The following is a 19,715-nucleotide window of genomic DNA, read 5'->3' on the forward strand; positions in this document are numbered from 1 at the left end:
AACGTCGCTCTCTTTAACCTCGGCCTGTAGCAATCGAATCTGATCTCTCAAGCAGGCCACCTCCTCCTCAGATTCCTTTGCCCTAGCTATAGCACTAACAACAGCATCATCTTTTTCTTTTGCTGATTTCTCAAGTTCAATAATTCTCTCCTTGTAAGACCTCTCCAAATCAGAAATCTTATCCGCAGCCTCCTGCTACTCGGCACCTATGAGCTCGGTAGTACGGTCGACGCACATCAGGCGAGAAGTAACGATCTGAAAAAATCAACCGATATAAGAACAAAACAACAAAGGAAAAATAAAAAGAACCCAGACAAGAATAAAACCACCTGAACAAATTTTCCAAGCGCCTCAATACTAACCCGACGAGTCATAAGCATGTCACCAGGATACTGGGATGCCCTGTCAGATAGCTCGGCAAAGTTAAATTGCTCGCTCCAAAGGGAATGCGAGCTAGTTCCTAGAATAAAGCCATGAAGTTTCTTCTGCCAATCAAAAGTAAGCTCACCACCACCAAGAGCCTCCTGGCCACCTTCCGATATAACCTCCAAAGACTTGTCAATGTCATCCCTCCTCCTCTTGAACGAAGACGCTGGCCGAGCAGCAGATTGAGCAGCTTGCTCACTATCATCCTTCCGACTCCCTGACCCACTAACATCTCTCTCCTTCTTTTTTTTCAAGAAGGAATGGAACTTAGAAGGATCCAAATGAGGAACTCGCCCACCTACAAGAAGCAACCAATATTAGAAAACACAACAAACACCAACACAAACGACAGCAACCAAGACATTACCTATATAGGTTTTCAAGCCTTCACTGTCACCCAAATCATACAAATGCAAAAGTTCGGGAATGGACAAATACTCCCCGGCAGCGACACTCTCAACCAAAAAATCTAAAATAGATTCTTCCTCTTCACTCCGCTTGGAAGCCTCGAGGATTTGGCTCGGCTCAGAACACCAATAAAGGGGAAACCTTTCAATAAGTTCATCATCTAAATAAAATGGATACTCCACCTCAACCGATCGAACCTTGACGAAAAGATACTTGAAGTTTTTAAAAGAAGATTTATAAAGAAGGAAGAGAGAACGACCAAGAAAACTGCTAAGACAAATCCACAATCCCTTCCGAACCCCTTTCGCCTGAAACAGTGAAAAGAACAATGGCAACGAACAGGGGAAAGAAAGAAAATCCATCAAACATTGGAAGGTGCGAAGGAACGCCCAGGAATTCGGATGTAGTTGTGAGGGCGCACAGTTGATTTGGGTAAGAACGTCACGTTCGAAAGTAGAAAAAAGGAAAATCTCACACCAAGTTCAGTTATACAGGGGGTATACATATAGAAATACCCCAATCACCCCTCCTCTCACAAACCCTATCACTACTAGAGCAAGGAAGGAGTTCGACGGCGACACCAGAGCCACCTCTTATGAGGTTCAGACCCCTCAACTCAGACATGGACTCGACACTAGTGAATGAAGAGGAACGGGTCCTCACATCATCATGAACCCAGTGGTAGGGATCGTCTTCCTTAACCTCAACTTCTTTCAATTTCTCTTTCCTCTCTCTCTCGCCATGAATAAAAAATAGCAGTAACAGTGAAAAGTGGGAGAAGAAGCACTAACCTTTCGAAGACATAACGGGGGATAAAACTGTAAGAAGATGAAATAGCAAAGTGTAAGTTCCAAAACAAGGGAAAGCTATTATTGCAAGCCCACTATCTCAGTAGGTAACTTAACTCATACCCACTGAAAACGTGGAAAACCCAAACGGTAATAAAGCGCAATAAAGGCGACATGTTTTGCGAAGACAAAAATAAAGAGAAAATCTTCCCAAAATTCTTTCAAATTCCTTCAACAAAGAAAGCCCAAGTAAGACATCCACGTGCGAAGGAGGTCAACTTCGATTCTATTAAAGCTCGCCTACCATTTTCCACAAAATGCCAGATGTGCTTGGGGGCTATGATATGTACCTCATTATACTCGGAAATAAGAACTTGATTGTGAACCGACCTTAAAACCCGGAAACAAACAAACAGAACAGATGTCACTGACTACAAAGTCAGCATCATCTTCCAAACTGTTATCCACAACGGGCTCCACTACCAAAACTCAATCACGATTCTGCACAAGTCAAAGATACTAATAACGGCTTCCACCAAGCATATCGGAAAAACAGACCAAAACCAACACACCACTCGCCTATAAATTTAAGCCAAATAACCCATAAAAACTCAGGTCACATTACTTGCTCTAGACTATAATTCTTTATTCTTTCATAACTCACATACTTACTTGAGCGTCGGAGTGCTTTGTGCAGGTGCTCCCGCCGCTGTGTTTCAGAGTGTCGAGGTTTATTCGCAACAGTCCCCGGACGACGTATAGCTCAACCAAGGACCTGAGCAGTTACCCGGAAGACCATACACCTCGGCTCACACAGAACAGAACAAATGTAGTTATAGATTTGTAGGGCCAACCATGTTATGTCTATCTGTACTTGTTAGAATTGTTTTGTTTTTGCTTTGAAAATGCTTGTAACAATGTCTACTATTCTGCTAACATGAAGGCATGCTTTTTCTGAATCAATCTAATGTTTCTTCACCTATGTACTTTTTTAAAGTTCCTTGCTTAGTTGCTTTCCCCGTTCTGTCTTTATGAATGTGTGTAATTGCAGAACATTCTTGATCTTTGTGTAGTTTCTTATGGTTGTTTGATGAATTGAGAAATACATTATCTGAACAATTATGAATTTTTGCCATCTTTGATAATATTTACTCGCATTTTTGTATTATTTACTTCTACCTTTCAGTTACACATGGGGGCTACCAAGCATGGGCCAGCTTGGACATTCTTCACTCCAGTATGGAGATAAAGAGTTACTGCCAAGGAGGGTGGTTTCCCTTGATGGTATTTTCATAAAGGATTTGGCATGTGGCGGTGTACACACATCTGCTCTGACTCAGGAAGGGGCACTTTACGCTCGGGGTGGCGGTCAATCCGGGCAGTTAGGCCTTGGCCCCCAAACTGGGTTGTTCTCGTTCATCACTAATAACTTTCGTACATTTTTCCGGAACATCCCAGTTTTGGTTGCTCCAAAAGGCATGAAGCTTGTCGCCTATGGACATTCCCACACGTTTATTTCAATGAGGGATGGTCAAATTCATGGATGGGGTTACAATAGTTACGGTCAGGTAGCCAACGAGAAATCTACATATGCTTGGTACCTGTCACCTGTTGACTGGTACTGCATCTATCTGTAGCGTAAGTAAACTCCTCATTCTTCATGTCTGCATAGGTTTTTATGTGAAAATTTTCAAGTCACAGGTTTGTTGGGGAGGTCCGAAAACTAGCTGCTGGTAGGGGTCATTCATCTGTATTGATTGATGCTTGTTCGTTAAAGGAGTTATGTGAGCTTATACTCGCAGAGACTCTGACTTTATCTGATGCCGCCAAGGTTGAGGATATTGCATCCAGAATTGGATCAGATGCTTTGGCTCGTCTCTGCGTGAGACTCAGGTACACGAAAGTATTTTGTGATGCCAAAATGAAAAGAACTAGACAACTTGCTGGTACTTATGTACCGTGCTAAGCGTCAAAATGTTTCTAAGCTATGCAAAACTGAACCTGAGGAGAGTTCTACTTGTTAATCATGTTTATGTTAGAAGTTAGAACATCAATTTAGAAGTTATCTGTTAATATCTTTTTGGCTTCATTGACTTTGTTGTCCTTGACTTTATGAAACTTGAGTTCAAAATCCATTCATGATTGTGGGAAAAAAGAAGTCCCTCCATAATAATTGGTGACATTTATCCCTGTATTCCCTTTTCTTGTACTGAGTTGTGGCTTTTTCATTAAATCACTTTTTTTTCTGAGCTATGTTTAGCTATCACATTAACTCGGATCTCTGACTCAGTTTTGAATTCTGTGTTTCTTCAATTTTTGGCCTCAATATTTGCTTAAGTATTTATCTATTTGCATCCGCAACCATTGAAACATGTTCATTTTTTATTTGTATTGTTTTTCACCATTTTGGTGCATAAGAAAGCTTCCATCTTTACATAGAGGTCCTAATGGCAATCTCAATGTGATTTAAATGCTAATTGCAAAACAGCAGTTACTATGTTTTAGCGTCTTGATGATTTAGGAAACATATGACGTTTTCTCCAGCAACGGTCTTCTCTTGTGACGTCTCCTCTGGCGACGGTCTTCTCTTGTGACGTCTCCTCTGGCGACAATTTCCTCCTCCGACGTTCTCCTACGCAGCAATCTCGTCCATCGAGCTACTGTGCTGCGAGTTTCTCCTCCGGCGGTAGACTCGCGAGGTAGGTTCTTCTCCCTTTTTCATTTATTCTCTTGAAAATATTTCATTCTGATCAATTGTCTTAGGCTTGCCTTAGATTGAATGAAAAAATTTAATTAAATTGGTTTAAATCTCAGCATAGTAGTTAAAAAAGGTTGCTTACTATTCTTTTTATTTTGCTTTTAATGTTTCTTGATTTTTAGCTGTTTCTTGTTCTGATTTGGGGCAGATAATGGTTTGATTGGTCAATTTGATGGTGGATTTTACTCTGCTTATCTTGTTGTCGAGAAGGTAGTGTGTGTGACTTCTTAGTTGCATTCTCTTGATTTGTTGTTTTTCTGACTTTTAATGGGTGTCATATGCATGTGAATGGCAATTAGATTGTTGTTTCTACCATTGATCTGATAAGCAATATGTACAGGAAGCAGTTGCTGACAGTAACTATGTGATTACACTCTACTTAAAAGTAAGTCACATTTCTTTCACTTTTTTTTCTTCTTTGATTAAAATGTTCAATCACTTTCTAAGTTGTTGAACTCTTGGGTTATAACTTATATATCTTGATATTTTCAATGTAGACATTCAATTAAATCACTAATTCTATATATGTCATTGACTCCTTTTCTGGTTTTTTCCTTCCTTTATTATTACTTTGGTTTAGGCACTTAACATTGTTTTAGACTTGTTAATAACCTTGTTGAAAATTGTTTGGCTCTCTACGACGATTCCAAGCTTTTGCCCTTGTGCTCCAAGATCATCTCTCTCTGCATCTCCTCACTCTCCTCCAACTCTGTGCTATTTGCAACAAGGTTTGCCAATTCTCTATTTATCAGCAATTTCGAGTGTTTGCTTTTATAATTGAAGATGTTGTTGCTGATGTGTGTTGATTTTGCAAAACTGAATCTATCTTTCGATTTAGTTAATTTGTGTGTTTCACACTTTGAGTTTTCTATATTTTTATTTTTGTGCTAAAGATTTTTTGTTGAATTAATTCATTCTTTTCTTGTACTACTTGTAGTTCTGTATCACTTCTTTTGTGACCTTTAGGTTTTTGAGTTGAATTCTCTATGTCACTTTCTCAGTAGGACTTTTTTCTTGTAAGAATTGTTTCCATGATACCCCCATATAATATAATCTTATTTATAAAGCTCAACTGTCGGGAAGTTTTAATATTTTGTTGAATTTGCTTAAGTTTACTATATTGATATAATTTTTTAGTTTTGACTTAATCCTATTGGCAGTTCGTTTTATAAATTTTTGTATCAAATGATGTAGGAATGCCCTGTTTTTCTTGCTAGTGGTAATTCTTAATGATATTACCATGTTAGACTTTCAAAAGTAATGTGAGTTTTCTTTCCTCATTTGAGTTGATCATGAATGAAAGAATTCTAATGTTCCTACTACTCATTTTCAATTCTTTGTTAGTTGTCACATCAAGAACAACAAATCAAGATTGTAAGTTTGGTTTTTCAATGCTGTTGTGTCAATCAGATACTTTCTCCTCACCCAAAAGGCATTTTTTATATACACATTGTACAGTTAAGAGTTTATAGTCTATAGATTTAGGATACTTTGTTTTTCAACTTTCTGTCTCGTGTAAGTAGTTAAGAAGTTAGACTATTTTTCTTATTAACAGAATTAATCAAATGTATAACTCAGAATTTTAACTATTGTGATGATAATAAAATGGTGATTTTGTTTATTATATTGTTTAACGGTGAGAACAGGTGGTCAGCACAACAAGAGGAATATTGTTTCTTCAAACAACTTTCCAGGACGACGGCGGACGACTTATAGTTCAAGATCATTGAAGCCTACTTATACATAGTTTCCATTTGGTACGAGAGCATGTTCTGCTCGGACTGCAAATTTTATATGTGCTGCAGCTTTGGTATGTTGTTTACTCTCTCTATGTCCTCTTCTTTTTTATTTATTTTTAAAATTTTAATTTATCATCATTGGAGATTTAGCCATCCCTGCATAGTGAGAAAAGCTCAAGAAAAAGCTCAGTTGTTTATCTTCTCGAGTGCTCCCTCTTTATCTGGAAATCATGATATTTTCTAATTTCAGTATTCCACTCGTTTATGTGTTTGAAATTGGAGTATAACCACCATGTAAATTATATTTGTTTTGTACTCACCTATAATGCATATAATTACATTACATTTGGGAGACAACTTTATTAGATACGGATTGTGTTTTAATAGTCATCTCTGACAAATGGTTAAAATGAAATGAATGGCTGAAAATTCATATCTTGTTTGTTGCTTTTGGTTTGTAAGCTCTCTAGCTTGAGGAAGTTTGGCTGGTGTTAAACATCACACATAACTAAATCCATGTTCGTTATTAATAGTGTGTCACTCACCGACAGGACACTTAGAATACTATTGTTTGCTCATTGCGGTGACATACCTAATTTGGTGGACTTTTAAAAAAAGAGAAATACACAAATCACTTGGGGTTTAAATATGGTTATTAACTTCTATGCATTGTGCTGAGGCATCCAATTTGAATGCACATTTGATGTCATAATGGGAAGAAAAATATATTAGCATTGCTATTAGCATATATTAATTTGAATGCACACTTGATGTGTCCTTTTATTTGCTATTTTGCATTGCTATTAGCATATATTAGTTGTTCCATTTGCATTCTGTTTTTTTTTTGTATATATTTCTTTACTAGTAATCATTGACCTGAAAAGTATTTTACAAGAAAAAACTACGAGATACTCCTAAATCAAATGTTTGAACAATTAACTATGATAAAAAAAATTCTCACGGCTGAATAAATTTAACTTCTTCATTGGAGTTGCTCATTAAAAAAAAGTTGCAACTAAATGCATTACTATACTACAACAAAAACTTATTCTAAAAGGCTTCTGATTTAACTCAATTTCAGTGAAGGAGAAGTCACCACAACTTAAGTATTTGAGTATTTGAAGATTTAATCTCATTTTTATTGCTAATTTACTATTTTGGTTTTCACTTCTCACTTTCTATTTCTTTTAGATTACTCTTTCTAGTTTTAGTGGAATAGTTCTTTGCTACTTTCTTTGTTTACCCGTTCTTATCATTTGTGTTTTAAATATAAGATGAGCACGAAATATAATTTTTTTGAGCGTAGATAACATTTTGTAATTTGTATGCATATATGATTATCTACTAGAAATTTTTTCTAAAAAGTCTTCTAGAGATTATTTTTTCTACCCATAAAATAGATTGATATGGATTGAATGAATTGATATGCGCAGAAAAGAGTCCTGCCATACAATTTATGGTATTGTGAACTAGATTGAAAATGTATTTATAAAAATATTTGTTGAAAACTATACCTAGAAAATAAGGGGTTTTGAAGGCTTTGTAATTGTAAACATTGCCACCAATCTGGCAGCTTGACACATGCATAGTAATCTAGGCATATTTTTATTAGTAGCCACCTTTGTTTTTTAATATTTAATTTTAAATAATAAAATTATACAAATTTCATCATTTTGCATTTTAAATTGATAGAAAAATATAAATAGGACAGCGAAGAATAAAAAAATGTTATTTTAAAGATATTAACTATTATATAAATGACAGTATTCTCAATTAAATTTTTAGGATTTCTATTTTTAAGTTTTTGTTATAGAAAAATGAAAACAAATTGACATCATTTAAGATTTCTTTTCCAATTAATTAAGGGTTCATAATTATAGAGAAAATGAGAAAATAGAGAAAGGTTTCCCAGTATATTTATCTTTTAGTGGTGGCATACAGGAATCATTATTAATATTAAATTATTAATGCACCTTTGTCACATCACCTCTTTAGTTATGGTATGCTTCGAATTTAGCAAACTATTTCAATATTGCATTGTAAGATTTTGATCCAAATGGGTGACATCATACGCGATTTATCCATTTTAATTTTAAATCGTTTGCAGATTTAATAATAAATAATAAGAGTATTACTAATGGTATGAATTAAGTTACCTTCATTTATTTGAGTAAATAAGTAATTTATTTTATTTAAATAAAAAGGGCAAAAAATGTTTATTTTCTTTTCCATAATTATGTAAGCAATTAGATCATTTCATAAAATAATTCTTTTCTAATCAAGGCCAATGGCCCGTGTCACAAACATTATTTTTTGGCAGGTAAATAATTACAGTAACCTTAAGATAAATACACTCTCGTTAGACCAAATAATTAAGCTTTCCAATGACCTCATATTACACCACATGTTAATAATACTATTGACCAATCAAACTATATTCATGCTTAGCTACTAACACCTATACTACCAGAGAAGTCACCTATTTATGATCAACTATTTGTAATTATATGAAAGCTTTAAAACGTGATCACAAATTATGCAACGTGATCAAAACGTGCTGTCATACTTTGTTACTTATTTTTTAAGTATAATGATATTGTTAATCAAGCATACATATTAGGTTATATAAGAAAATTAGTTAGCTATGTAGCTCAGTGCCAAGAGGAGAAAAAGAATTCACCAAAATGGAACAGTCTAGGTATGGAGGTATGGCAAAGATAAAAGAATGGAATAGCTTATAGGTATCTCTCTTTCGTTTAGAAGAAAAAAGAAAAGAAAAGATAGGGATGCTAATGCTATTATAAATAACTGGTGAAGGAAAAGTGACGGTAAGCAATTAAGCACAATCTTCTCTAAGATTTTTACACTTATAATATTATCTTTTTTAATTATTTTTTAAAGTAATCCAAATATCTATCTTGTCAAGCATTATTATTACTCCTAGTAATTTTAAAAAATAATAATTTTTTTTCAATAGTAGTATAAATTACTAATAATTTTATTAGCTAATATGTCAATTCTAGATGTATATATCTACTTTAGTTTACTAAATAACAAATAATTAACACATTTCATTAAATGACATAGCATAATGCTAGTGGTGCCAATATAATAATTAAAAAAAAAACTTCAATGTCAGGAAGGTATCAATGCAATGTGCAATAGTTAGTCAAATATGAACAACTTTGACGGACACCGGACACAATAGTTAAGGATTAGAAGTTAGTCTAATAATTGCAATAAGCACAATAATAACGTGCAATTATAAGATAAGTGTATGTGTATATGTAGGTATCTGTATTTAGGTTAGTAGGTTACAAGATATATATATATATATATATATATATATATATATATATATATATATATATATAGTTTATGAGAGGAATTAAGTCATGATGCAAACCCACTAGAAATTAAAAGAAACTTACTAATATAGCTACCAAAAGAAATTGTGAGAATGCTAAATGGTGTTGAGCACATATTATTTGAGATATGGGTCTATTTACTGTGTAAACATCACATATTTTTTTTGGGGCCCGGGGGGAGGGGTGGACAATCTTTAGAAAATAATAATTAATTAATATTGTGTTTATTTTAATTATTTAAAAAAAAGGTCAAAAAGTGTTTATTTTCTTTGTCATAATTTTGCACACAATTAGATAATTCTATAAAACAATTCTTTTCTAGTCAAGACCAATCTCGCTGGTCAAAAACATCATTTTTTGGCAGGTAAAATTTTTTTATTGACCTTACAGTAATCTTAATATTTTTTATCATCCTGTTTTGATAATGTCATTTTTTTTCTAAAAGCCCAAATACAATATAAAAAAAAGCGTTAGTGACCTTATCAAGAAGAGGAATAACATTATAATTTTCAAATAATAATAATAATAAACCGTCATCCTGTTACTATTTGAGTGACAGCAATATCTATAATGCCAAATGAACATGTGAAAAACACACAAATTCTACAATGAAAACTCCAAGACAAATACACTCTCTTTAGACCAAATAATTAACATTTTCGATGACAACCTCATATTACACCACATGTAATAAGGCTATTGGCCAGTCAAACCATAATCATGCTTAGCTACTAACACCTATGCTACCAAAAAAGTAACCTATTTATAATTATATGAAAGCTGTAAAACGTGATCACAAACATTTTTTTTTCTTTTGGCTTTAATTTTACACCCTTCTTTTTTTGTGAGGTGCTTTTTCTTTTGGCTTTTCCTTTTAATGTTGCAAAAGTTGAATATAGTGATGAGCTCAAAGCATCTATCCAGGGATGAAACCACTCACTTGTTGAGCTTGAGTTGTTGTTGTTGCAGTTATATGATCTGGCCCTACCCCATTGTACCTATAGTCACTGCTGCATAATTACAACACAAACATTAGAACATTATTTTATTTAAATAACTAATTCAAATTTGATGAATTTATATCCAAATAGTATACACATCAACAATAAATAACATCAACAAAGTTTTATTATCTCATCAGATGAAGTCGGCGGTATGAATCAAACTGTATCATTCATATCATATCTATAGAATAGAATCGACTACACTTAATGAGTTAAGACTCTTTTATGGTTATTTATTCTAGATACATCAACGATAAATATTTTAAAATAAAAAATAAAAAACAAATAATATATTAAAGAGTTTTATTAGGTATATTTATTTTATCTAAAAGATTGATCGACTCACTCATCATCTAATTATTAGATTTTACACAGCGTTTGATTTATAACAAGTATAACAAATACTTCTTTTAATAATTATATTGATCAATGTTTTAATTTATTGTTACCCAATCTGCAAAGTGAGGAGTGAGCATTGTGTGGAGTAGCATATTGATGCATACTTTGATTACCAGCTTTCCATGATTGCTGTCTATACTGATTCCTTGAATTAATTTCATCCAGCAATTTAACAAACTGTAACCATGAATTTCATCGTCATCTTCTGTAAAAGATAGATTATTAGTGTGGACAATGGTATGAATTAAGTTACCTTCATTTATTTGAGTAAATAAGTAATTTACTTTATTTAAATAAAAAAGGGCCAAAAAATGTTTATTTTTTTCCATAATTTTGTAAGCAATTAAATCATTTCATGAAACAATTCTTTTCTAATAAAGGCTAATAGCCCGTGTCACAAATATTATTTTTTGGCAGGTAAATAATTACAGTAAGCTTAGGACAAATACACTCTTGTTAGACCAAATAATTAATCTTTCCAGTGACCTCATATTACACCACATGTTAATAATGCTATTGATAAATCAAACCATATTCATGCTTAGCTACTAACACCTATGCTACGAGAGAAGTCACCTATTTATGATCAACTATTTGTAATTATATGAAAGCTTTAAAACGTGATCACAAATTATGCAACATAATCAAAACGTGCTGTCATACTTTGTTACTTGTTTTCTAAGTATAATGATATTGTTAATCAAGCATACATATTAGGTTATATAAGAAGAGTAGTTAGCTATGTAGCTCAGTGCTAGGAGTAGAAAAAGAATTCACCAAAATGGAACAGTCTGGGTATGGAGGTATCGCAAAGATAAAAGAATGGAATGGCTGTAATAGGTATCTCTCTCTTTCATTTAGAAGAAAAAAGAAAAGAAAAGAAAAGATAGGGATGCTAATGCTATTATAAATAACTGGTGTAGGAACAATGACGGTAAGCAATTAAGCACAATCTCCTTTAAGATTTTTACACTTACTATGGAAATTGTAAGTATTCAATTCTGCTCCTCGCTGCTTCTTCGCTGGCGGCCTCCGATGCACGCCTCGCTTCAGTAACAGAGTGTGGTTAAAAACCCAAACTCTGCTGCCCAATTTTTCTCAATAGAATACAGAAGCGTGCTCGCTGCCGTCAGTTTGAGGAGCAGGGACGTTGGTGAATTGAATTGGGTTGGGTGGGAATAAGGTTTCTGTTTATTGGGTCTGGGTCCATTATGGCCCACGGTCCTAACAAAAAAAAAAACTACCCTCTTCCCTCTAACCTTCCTTTACTGTAAATTAATTCTCTTTTGATTATTCTTTTCAGCAAGCTTATGATTCGGAGAGAAGTACTCCATATCTAACTCCGATGACCCATCTAACTCCGATGACCCCCCTAATCGCTGTAAGTTGCCTTTCGTAATTATTTCATGTAAATTTTTCTAGAGAGAAAATACTTGTTTGTTTTACAAGAAATATTCTGAATATAGGTTGGAGCAATATTTTTTGCGTTCATAAAATTACTTCATATAATTACTCCATTCTTTTTGCAACAATCTTCTCAGTATGGGTTCCGTTTATCAAGCATCAGCTTATATATTTGGGAATGTTGGTGCATCATCAAGAGAATGGATCCAAGGATGCGAGGTTTCATTCTACTGGTTTTTGCAGTAGTTATGTTGGAACCATTGCATTTTATTAGCCTTCCTGAATTTGACAAAAATAATGTTCTCAATTTTCAGGAAGGTTTTGCTATGTCTTTTACTTCGATGGTACTAATTTCTGCAGTGTTTTGGAGCTTTATTATAAATTTAATTTTAATAAAACGAATTTATCCTATGCTCCAATGTTTGGAGCTAATATTTTGGGTATTAGCCCCTTTGAATGTAATTTCTGATTTGGTACATAGAGCTGAGAAAAGTTGGGTAACAGTGAATTCGTATACCATACCAATGTTATGGTTTACGATCTTAGGAGGCGTTTTGATAGCTCTAATGTTAGGTTTTATAGTATTTTTAATCTCTTTTTTATTATGGTTATATAACAAAAGGAAGGGATTAGCTTTTCAAAGTGTTAATTTTATCGAGGCTAGTATAGGTGTGTAAATATATGTATACAATTGTAATTTAATGTAATTTACTAATGAAGTATTTAATTAATTAATTATTTTTGTTTATTTTAATTAATTAATCATTATGCAATTGCTTGCTTAGAAACTGACTTGCCCTAATGCAGCAAATCCTTCCCAATATTTTTAGCTATCTCCTTGTTACTTTCATAATTCATACATTTAATTTGTTATTTTGCATGCAAAATCTTCCTTGTAAGCAACTACAACTTAGAGCTGGATATTGCATCTAGAACTGGATCAGATGCTTTGGCTCGCCTCTGCATGAGGCTCTGGTACATGAAAGTATTTTGTGATGCCAAAATGAAAAGAACTCCATGTGATCAACCCTTTTTAGTTTGGCATATCTTTGGCCTATAGTGACCTTACCCTCTAGATCTTGTAATCTTTTCCTCCATGGAAATTGCTTCAATTTTTTCAATTTTTAGATTTGCTAAATATTTATTATTATAAAAAGTATTATTCTTGTAGAGTGGTTTGTGAGAGTTGAAATTCGAGGTAGGTTGAAGCATTTAGAACTGAGTTCCTGTAAGCTCTCTCTGACTTGACTTCCACTCAGTTTACATTTACATTGTGTTTTATGTGTGATATTGCATGCTTGTGTTTTTGAGAAGCTTGGTGCTAATAATTTCTTACAATTTACACACAATCATTTAAAACTATACCACAATAAATGATATCTTGCAGTTTAATCATATTTATTTTACAGTTGAAATTGGAGTTCAGTGAATTATGATAGTTGTCTGTTATACTTTTTATTTGTTTTTGTTGACATGTGTAGGTGATGGTATTTGATGAAACGACGTAATCTTGAGTTAAAAGGTTTGTGTCGAAGATGAAGCCAGCAACAAAGGAAAGCAAAGATACAAATACAAATTATAGACATTGTGAATACTTCAGATTAAGCCTTGTCATGTACATAAGTATATAACGAGTTTGCTTAACCATTATTGTGAGTTCAATATCATCCATGTTTCTATTACCAAAACTTATTATGAGGAAAAAGGATAAGGCAATTGTAGATGGAAACTTTCTCATCAGTTTCTCCTTTCAAGAATTTCTTTCTTCTCTTTTTCTTTGATCCTAGTGCTCTTGCAATTTTATATTTGACCAATGATGCATTTTGCAGATAAAATGAACTCTGCAAATTTCATGGATAAGTTTGATGGCTATACATGGAGTTTATCCATAAAACTTCTACCCATTTTTTACCTTTGGTGAAATGAGTAAATTAAACTAGTAACAACTGCTACTTGGTTTGGATCAATTAAAACAAATTTGAAAGCAAAAGTTCATGATCATGTAAGCTAATGCGTTCTTAACAGAAATTTCACCCCAAAAAAAAGAGGGAAAGTTCAAATAAACAAACTTCAGTTGCCAGTAGTTTCAGTTCAAATATTTTCTTAAACAACGAATTAATAGCTTTTACGATTGTACTTTTGTTCCTTCCAAGTTACAAACCAAAGGAGCAATAATAATATTCTTCAAATACTTGTATATACATGCAATATAAGCAAAGATGAAAACATGTGCACCCAAGTTAGATACATGTTATGCAAAGACAAAATGGGAAACAACTCTAGCCAAGGACAATGTAACCTTAATGAAGTGCCTTACTTAAAAATATCCTTTGTTTCTTGTAAATTGAATGAAAACTGTAGTATTTCTTAGTAACTGTACCTTTTTATCTTAAGGTTAAGAACTCAGAATATCCTTAGTTGTCAATTGAACGAATTCAACCATAACTTAAAAATGTCAATAACCATTAGCTTATATGTGTTTAATTCAGATGGTAAAAACCTTGTCATTTAAAAGTTTGTAGTTAAAAAAAGTACTGCATCATCAAAATGCTGCAAGGAAAACTTCTTGACTGAAAAGTTAATGTAAAATTTAAGCAATAAAACCAAACATGTTAGTGACAACTTTTGGTGTAGGACACAACTCACAAGTATAGTGTGCATTAAATTACATACCAGCAAAGACATGATCATTCACTTTATTATTAATAATTGTAACTTTTAAGGAATGATTTACAATGGAGAAGAGGTAAGATGGATTGTTTTCATATTTGGTACAGTGGAGTATAGATCGCATGTCAAAGATCAACGTATTATTTGCAAGAACAAGGTTGTGTATGACAAAATGGGAAAGTTCATAACTGAGAAGTTTAACTTGTAGCAACTTCAAAAGCTCTTAGAAAGACCTCAGGGGGTTGGTTGAGCATCACTCAGCTTGTGATTCCCATTAATCTGCAAAATATGATTCAAATGAGTCAATTTGCTCGAAAGTGGTGACGATGAGAATGATGAGTGATGACCTTTTGTAATCTTAACAAACTGACTTGGATTTCTATACACTCACCACATAATATTGAACTCCTCCAATGTTACTTGAGTATGTTCTGAGTTCATCCTCAACCTATGTAGAGACATGGAATAGAAAGCAATATCAGTTGCCACGAAATCTTGTATAATTTGCAAACCCGTTCATGAAAACTACACAAATGTGCAATCTAACATAGTTGCAAGACTTAAGGGTGTGTTTTGTTTCTGTGTCCTATTTTAGGATCTTGCAAAGGAAAAAATGGAAACAAAAAACATAATAGTCTCATATTTATGGTTTTCACTATTTTTTTTCTTTTTGATAAAATCCTAAAATTATAATTCAATGAAAATGAAAACTGGAACAAGGCCTTAAGTTTTTTAATGTTTTAACAAAAACAAGGCGCATTAAGCATTTGAAAGTTAGAACCTCAAACACCTAATAACCGAAGTATCATAAATGGAATATATTTTGGCAATACCCTGAATCTAAATCAAGCATGAGTGAGTTTGATTATACAAAGGTTACCCCCTTCAATCCATTGTTGGGGTTCTTAAGAAAGTCATCTGCACCTTTTACACCAACCTTTGCAGCACATTCCAGAAGAAAGTTCCTGCATCTATATAGTATTAAGGGTATTCAGGATCACTCTAATGCAAAACAGATTATGTATGAAATTCATACTGATGGACAATCCTTTGAAGCAGTACTAGTTCTTAAGGAATCTACAATGGCTTAAGCTATATAGACAAAGTTCCATTAGCTTATGTGAATTGAGCTTGCAACAAAATAGATCAACACATAAACACATACTATCCAACATTAACTTTTGTGACTTAATTGATCTCACAATAAAAATACACTTACTGGTCACCAATGTATTTTCCTTGAGTGAAATAGCCAAGGCAAAGTTCTTCCACAAGAGCATGTTGCTTGTCAAGACCCTGTTGTCCTACAAAATATATAAGCCTGTGGCTGTCCATAGTGTTTCCCCTGTAAAAAGTTATGACAATGTTATTAGTTCTTAAACCTCACTGATGAATTAAGAATGCTAGATATACTTATTGTTCTTTGTACTTTGAGCTGACTCAATCCCCTTCACCATTGAATGAGGGGTAAGACCCGTTTGATTTGATTCTTGCATCTTATCTAATGACAAATGGCGAAAGAGAAAGAGTCAGCTCTTGTATTTTATCCATTGATGCATTGTATCTTAAGCTTACGCGAGTCCAGACATGCTATATTCTAGACCAACATTCCTGAAGACCTGCCAAATACCGAAATTGGCACAATGATTTTTTATTAAAAACTTTATGATCATATGAATTATAAACAATTTGAACAATTATAAGAAATTTGGTTCAAAGGGTGATTAACAAAGTAAAAACCTCTGACATCCGTGTTGCCATCTGTTCAGATCGTGATCCGAACTTTCTTATGTAATACTCCTTCTTGTCAATGCCTTCTTTAGGGGCATTAGAATCAAGTTGAAAGGGATGCCATCTTAGCTGCACATGTGAAAAACAATAAACTAACAAAGGCAACCCAAAGACATTCCCTTGATATAAGCATGCACCAGACGTGCTCATGCGCACGCATGCAGAGGTGGAGTCTTATACCTCAAAGTTGTATTTCTGTTAGATGCAGCTATGGTTTGTCTAGATTTTTTTTGCCAACAAAGCACCATGGGCATGCAGTATCAGAGCTAATGTCAAATCTCACAATCTTCTTTTCAGCGTTGCTGCTATGCGCTGCAGCCATGATACTACTGTATCTGCAGTTTTGCAGTAAGTTTTTAGGGAATAGAATGTCACCACATCATAATCAAAGGATGATAAGTTAGGTATTCAAAGAATGTTTCTACTATTTCATCCATAGCCACTTTGAACAGTTTGGATCTTACAATAGAATTCCCCAACTATTTTGTTAAATAAATCACTAATTTGCATATAACCAAAGTATATAGTATAAAAAGCAGCTAAGCTACACCAAAATCAAATTTTGACTTCCATAGAGTTGAAACCACTCTCTGATTTATCTAACCCTGAATTTCTATTTGAGAAACTCATGGGGCAAGTAACTTTTAGTATTTTTGACCATCATTTAACTATTATAAATACTAAAATGTCTTTAACAAAAATAAACTTTATCAATTCATGTGTTCAAACTCTGAAAAATGATTTATATGTGAAAACTTTGGCAAATATAAGTGTAAATTATATGCCTTCTGTGTACGAACTTCTTGTAAATGAGTGAAAATTATTGCTCGCCAAATGTTAGTAAAAAATGATAATATTTACTTGCTATGTACTCTTTTATTCTGGCGAATATCACCAAGAAATGCCCCAAACCAATTTCATGATTCGAATGATTCACAAACAACAGAACACGATTTAATACAGAAAAAAAAGGGACCTTTGGGCTTAAACATAACAGAATTATGATGCAAATGATCAAAATAAAAAACCCACTTGAAATAAATGAAAGAATACCTTAAAGTGTTCTAAAGCTTAGAGAGGGAGAAGTAGCTCCAAAGTTTAAAACTTTTGCCAGGATTTCAGAGAGATATTGGATTTGAATTTGAAATTTTTGCTTCAGCTTGATTTTGATGACAGTTAAATATATTAACGTGAATTCTTATTTTATGGTGTCCTTTTTATTCATAACTTTTCAAAAGGTGCTGTAAAGTCGTCATTTGAGGTTGACTTCTTCATCTACCACCACACAAATATCTCAACAAAAAGAAAAATAAAAAAAGAGTAGTTTTTAAGAAAAAACTTATTTAGCTGATAAAAATAGTCTGTGTTGACAATTGACTATTTTAAAAATAAATGACATTTAAAGAACTTGAAGTTTTTTTTAGTCACTGGATGATGAAAAATTATTGAGTTGTGAGTTGACTTAAAAAGTTTTTCTTTTTGTCAAGTATACCATGATAATTGCATATTAAAAATTAACTATGGATTAAAATAATATATATATTAAAAATAAATTAAACAAGATATATATATATATATTATAATTAATTTAATAATTAATTTTTTATGTATATATAATATTTTTATTGTTACTAATAATATAAAATAATCCAAATATCTTTATCTTTATAGTAATACAAATGGGGAGCTCATATGGGGAGCTCATATGCTGACGTGGCGCTCATACGTTGAGTCTGGGAGTTTATTTGCTTAGGTGTCGTCACTAGAAATTTTTAGATTTATATTTATAAAATATAAATTATTATTTACTTAGGTTATTATTTTTCAAATTTTAAATTAATTGTTTGGGTTGTTATATTTAGGTTGTTATTTTTTAATTCTTAGATTGTTGTACTTAGAGTAGTATTCAGCCGAACTGCCTTTCTTGAGCAGTTTCTTGGTTTTTTTCTCTCTTAGTTTTTGTTTATTTTCTTTTAAGTCACTAAAAAAGATTGTTGTACTTAGGTTGTTATTTTTTAAATTTTAAATTGTTTTACTTAGGTTGTTATTTTTTAAATTTTAACACTATTTTTTAAAATTTTGTTGATTCTTTTTAGCACTATTTTTTAAAATTTTGTAGATTTTTTAAAAAAAAAATTACAGCTACATACGTAAATTTAAATATATTTACATTAATTTAGAATTTTAAAAATTGTTAATATATTTATTTACTTTATCTGCAAATTTAAATTAAAGTCAATCAAATTTAAAAAAATTAGCTGAGTCAACTATAAAAGTATAAGTTATGAGATATGTATAGCACCACAATTCAAAGTACATCAAAATCCTTTCTTTACATACATCAAAAATCTAAAATTTTTATACTTATTCTATACCAAGATCGCATAAATCAATCCTATAATCGACAATTTGTGTGTACGTATACGAGTGATACGGTTATGGACACCACCAAGTTATGAAAATTCTTCATTGCCATACTCAATTGAGAAGGTTTGACTCGATGAAGATGTGAGTTTTCTACGAATATTTTTTGTTTTATTTTAAATTTATATTATTTATATTTTAAATTTGTTTGTATTATCCCCATCTAATTGTTCTTTGATTTTTGTTTATCAATTCTAGGGAGAAAAAATACACGCCTCAGTTAAGAGGGTTCTTGTCTCTCGATTCGTGAATTTGCTAAAGGAAGGAATATCTTACCAAATAAGATATTTTGGTATTGAACTCAACGAGGGTAACTTTAAGACTACACATCATGAGTATTGTGAGTTTCGACACTCTCAATTTTTCTAGGTACAATTACACCTACTTAATTGGTAAATTTATTGTTTTAGAAAAAGTATAATTTATTTATAAATTTATTTATTTTATTAATAATTTCGGCTGTATTTTTCTTTTAAACAAATTTATTGACAACAACTTTTTTTATTTTAAATCATTTCAGATATTATTAAATATCT

At 32.5% G+C, this 19,715-nt stretch overlaps 1 protein-coding gene, 1 long non-coding RNA gene and 1 pseudogene across 7 annotated transcripts; 1 reads left to right on the forward strand and 2 right to left on the reverse strand.

Annotated features, from left to right (window-relative positions):
* Positions 1–2,533: 2,533 nt before the first annotated feature.
* LOC112766862 (ultraviolet-B receptor UVR8) lies at positions 2,534–13,029 on the forward strand. Of its 5 annotated transcripts, XM_072223219.1 has the most exons (8): positions 2,686–3,240; positions 3,324–3,515; positions 4,167–4,321; positions 4,529–4,590; positions 4,721–4,765; positions 5,032–5,108; positions 6,027–6,190; positions 12,194–13,029. In XM_072223219.1, the coding sequence occupies exons 1-3, from the start codon at positions 2,831–2,833 to the stop codon at positions 4,183–4,185; spliced, it is 621 nt and encodes a 206-aa protein (XP_072079320.1). In that variant the 5' UTR covers positions 2,686–2,830; the 3' UTR covers positions 4,186–4,321; positions 4,529–4,590; positions 4,721–4,765; positions 5,032–5,108; positions 6,027–6,190; positions 12,194–13,029. The 5 variants fall into 5 exon arrangements, with proteins under 5 accessions (XP_072079316.1, XP_072079320.1, XP_072079318.1 ...); XM_072223217.1 differs by lacking the exon at positions 12,194–13,029 and having other exon boundaries at positions 4,144–4,321; positions 4,680–4,765; positions 6,027–6,164; XM_072223216.1 differs by lacking the exon at positions 12,194–13,029 and having other exon boundaries at positions 4,144–4,321; positions 6,027–6,164.
* On the reverse strand, positions 9,965–12,051 carry LOC140181009 (uncharacterized). Of its 2 annotated transcripts, none has more exons than XR_011875491.1 (3): positions 11,868–12,051; positions 10,941–11,095; positions 9,965–10,497 (listed from the first exon to the last, which is right to left on the reverse strand). It is a non-coding gene; the product is annotated as an uncharacterized lncRNA (long non-coding RNA). The 2 variants fall into 2 exon arrangements; XR_011875492.1 differs by having other exon boundaries at positions 10,995–11,095; positions 11,868–12,005.
* Positions 13,030–14,959: 1,930 nt separating the features above from the next.
* On the reverse strand, positions 14,960–17,086 carry LOC112765304 (uncharacterized; annotated as a pseudogene).
* Between the last annotated feature and the right edge of the window lie 2,629 nt (positions 17,087–19,715).

The sequence above is a fragment of the Arachis hypogaea genome, chromosome 17 (genome assembly GCF_003086295.3).
Source record: "Arachis hypogaea cultivar Tifrunner chromosome 17, arahy.Tifrunner.gnm2.J5K5, whole genome shotgun sequence".
In the NCBI taxonomy this organism is placed as follows: domain Eukaryota; kingdom Viridiplantae; phylum Streptophyta; class Magnoliopsida; order Fabales; family Fabaceae; genus Arachis; species Arachis hypogaea.

Coding starts and splice junctions, on each gene's coding strand:
- LOC112766862 (XM_072223215.1), top strand. CDS start 2,831: ATGGGCCAGCTTGGACATTCTTCACTCCAGTATGGAGATAAAGAGTTA. Junction 3,241..3,323: donor TACCTGTCACCTGTTGACTG/GTACTGCATCTA, acceptor TTCAAGTCACAG/GTTTGTTGGGGAGGTCCGAA.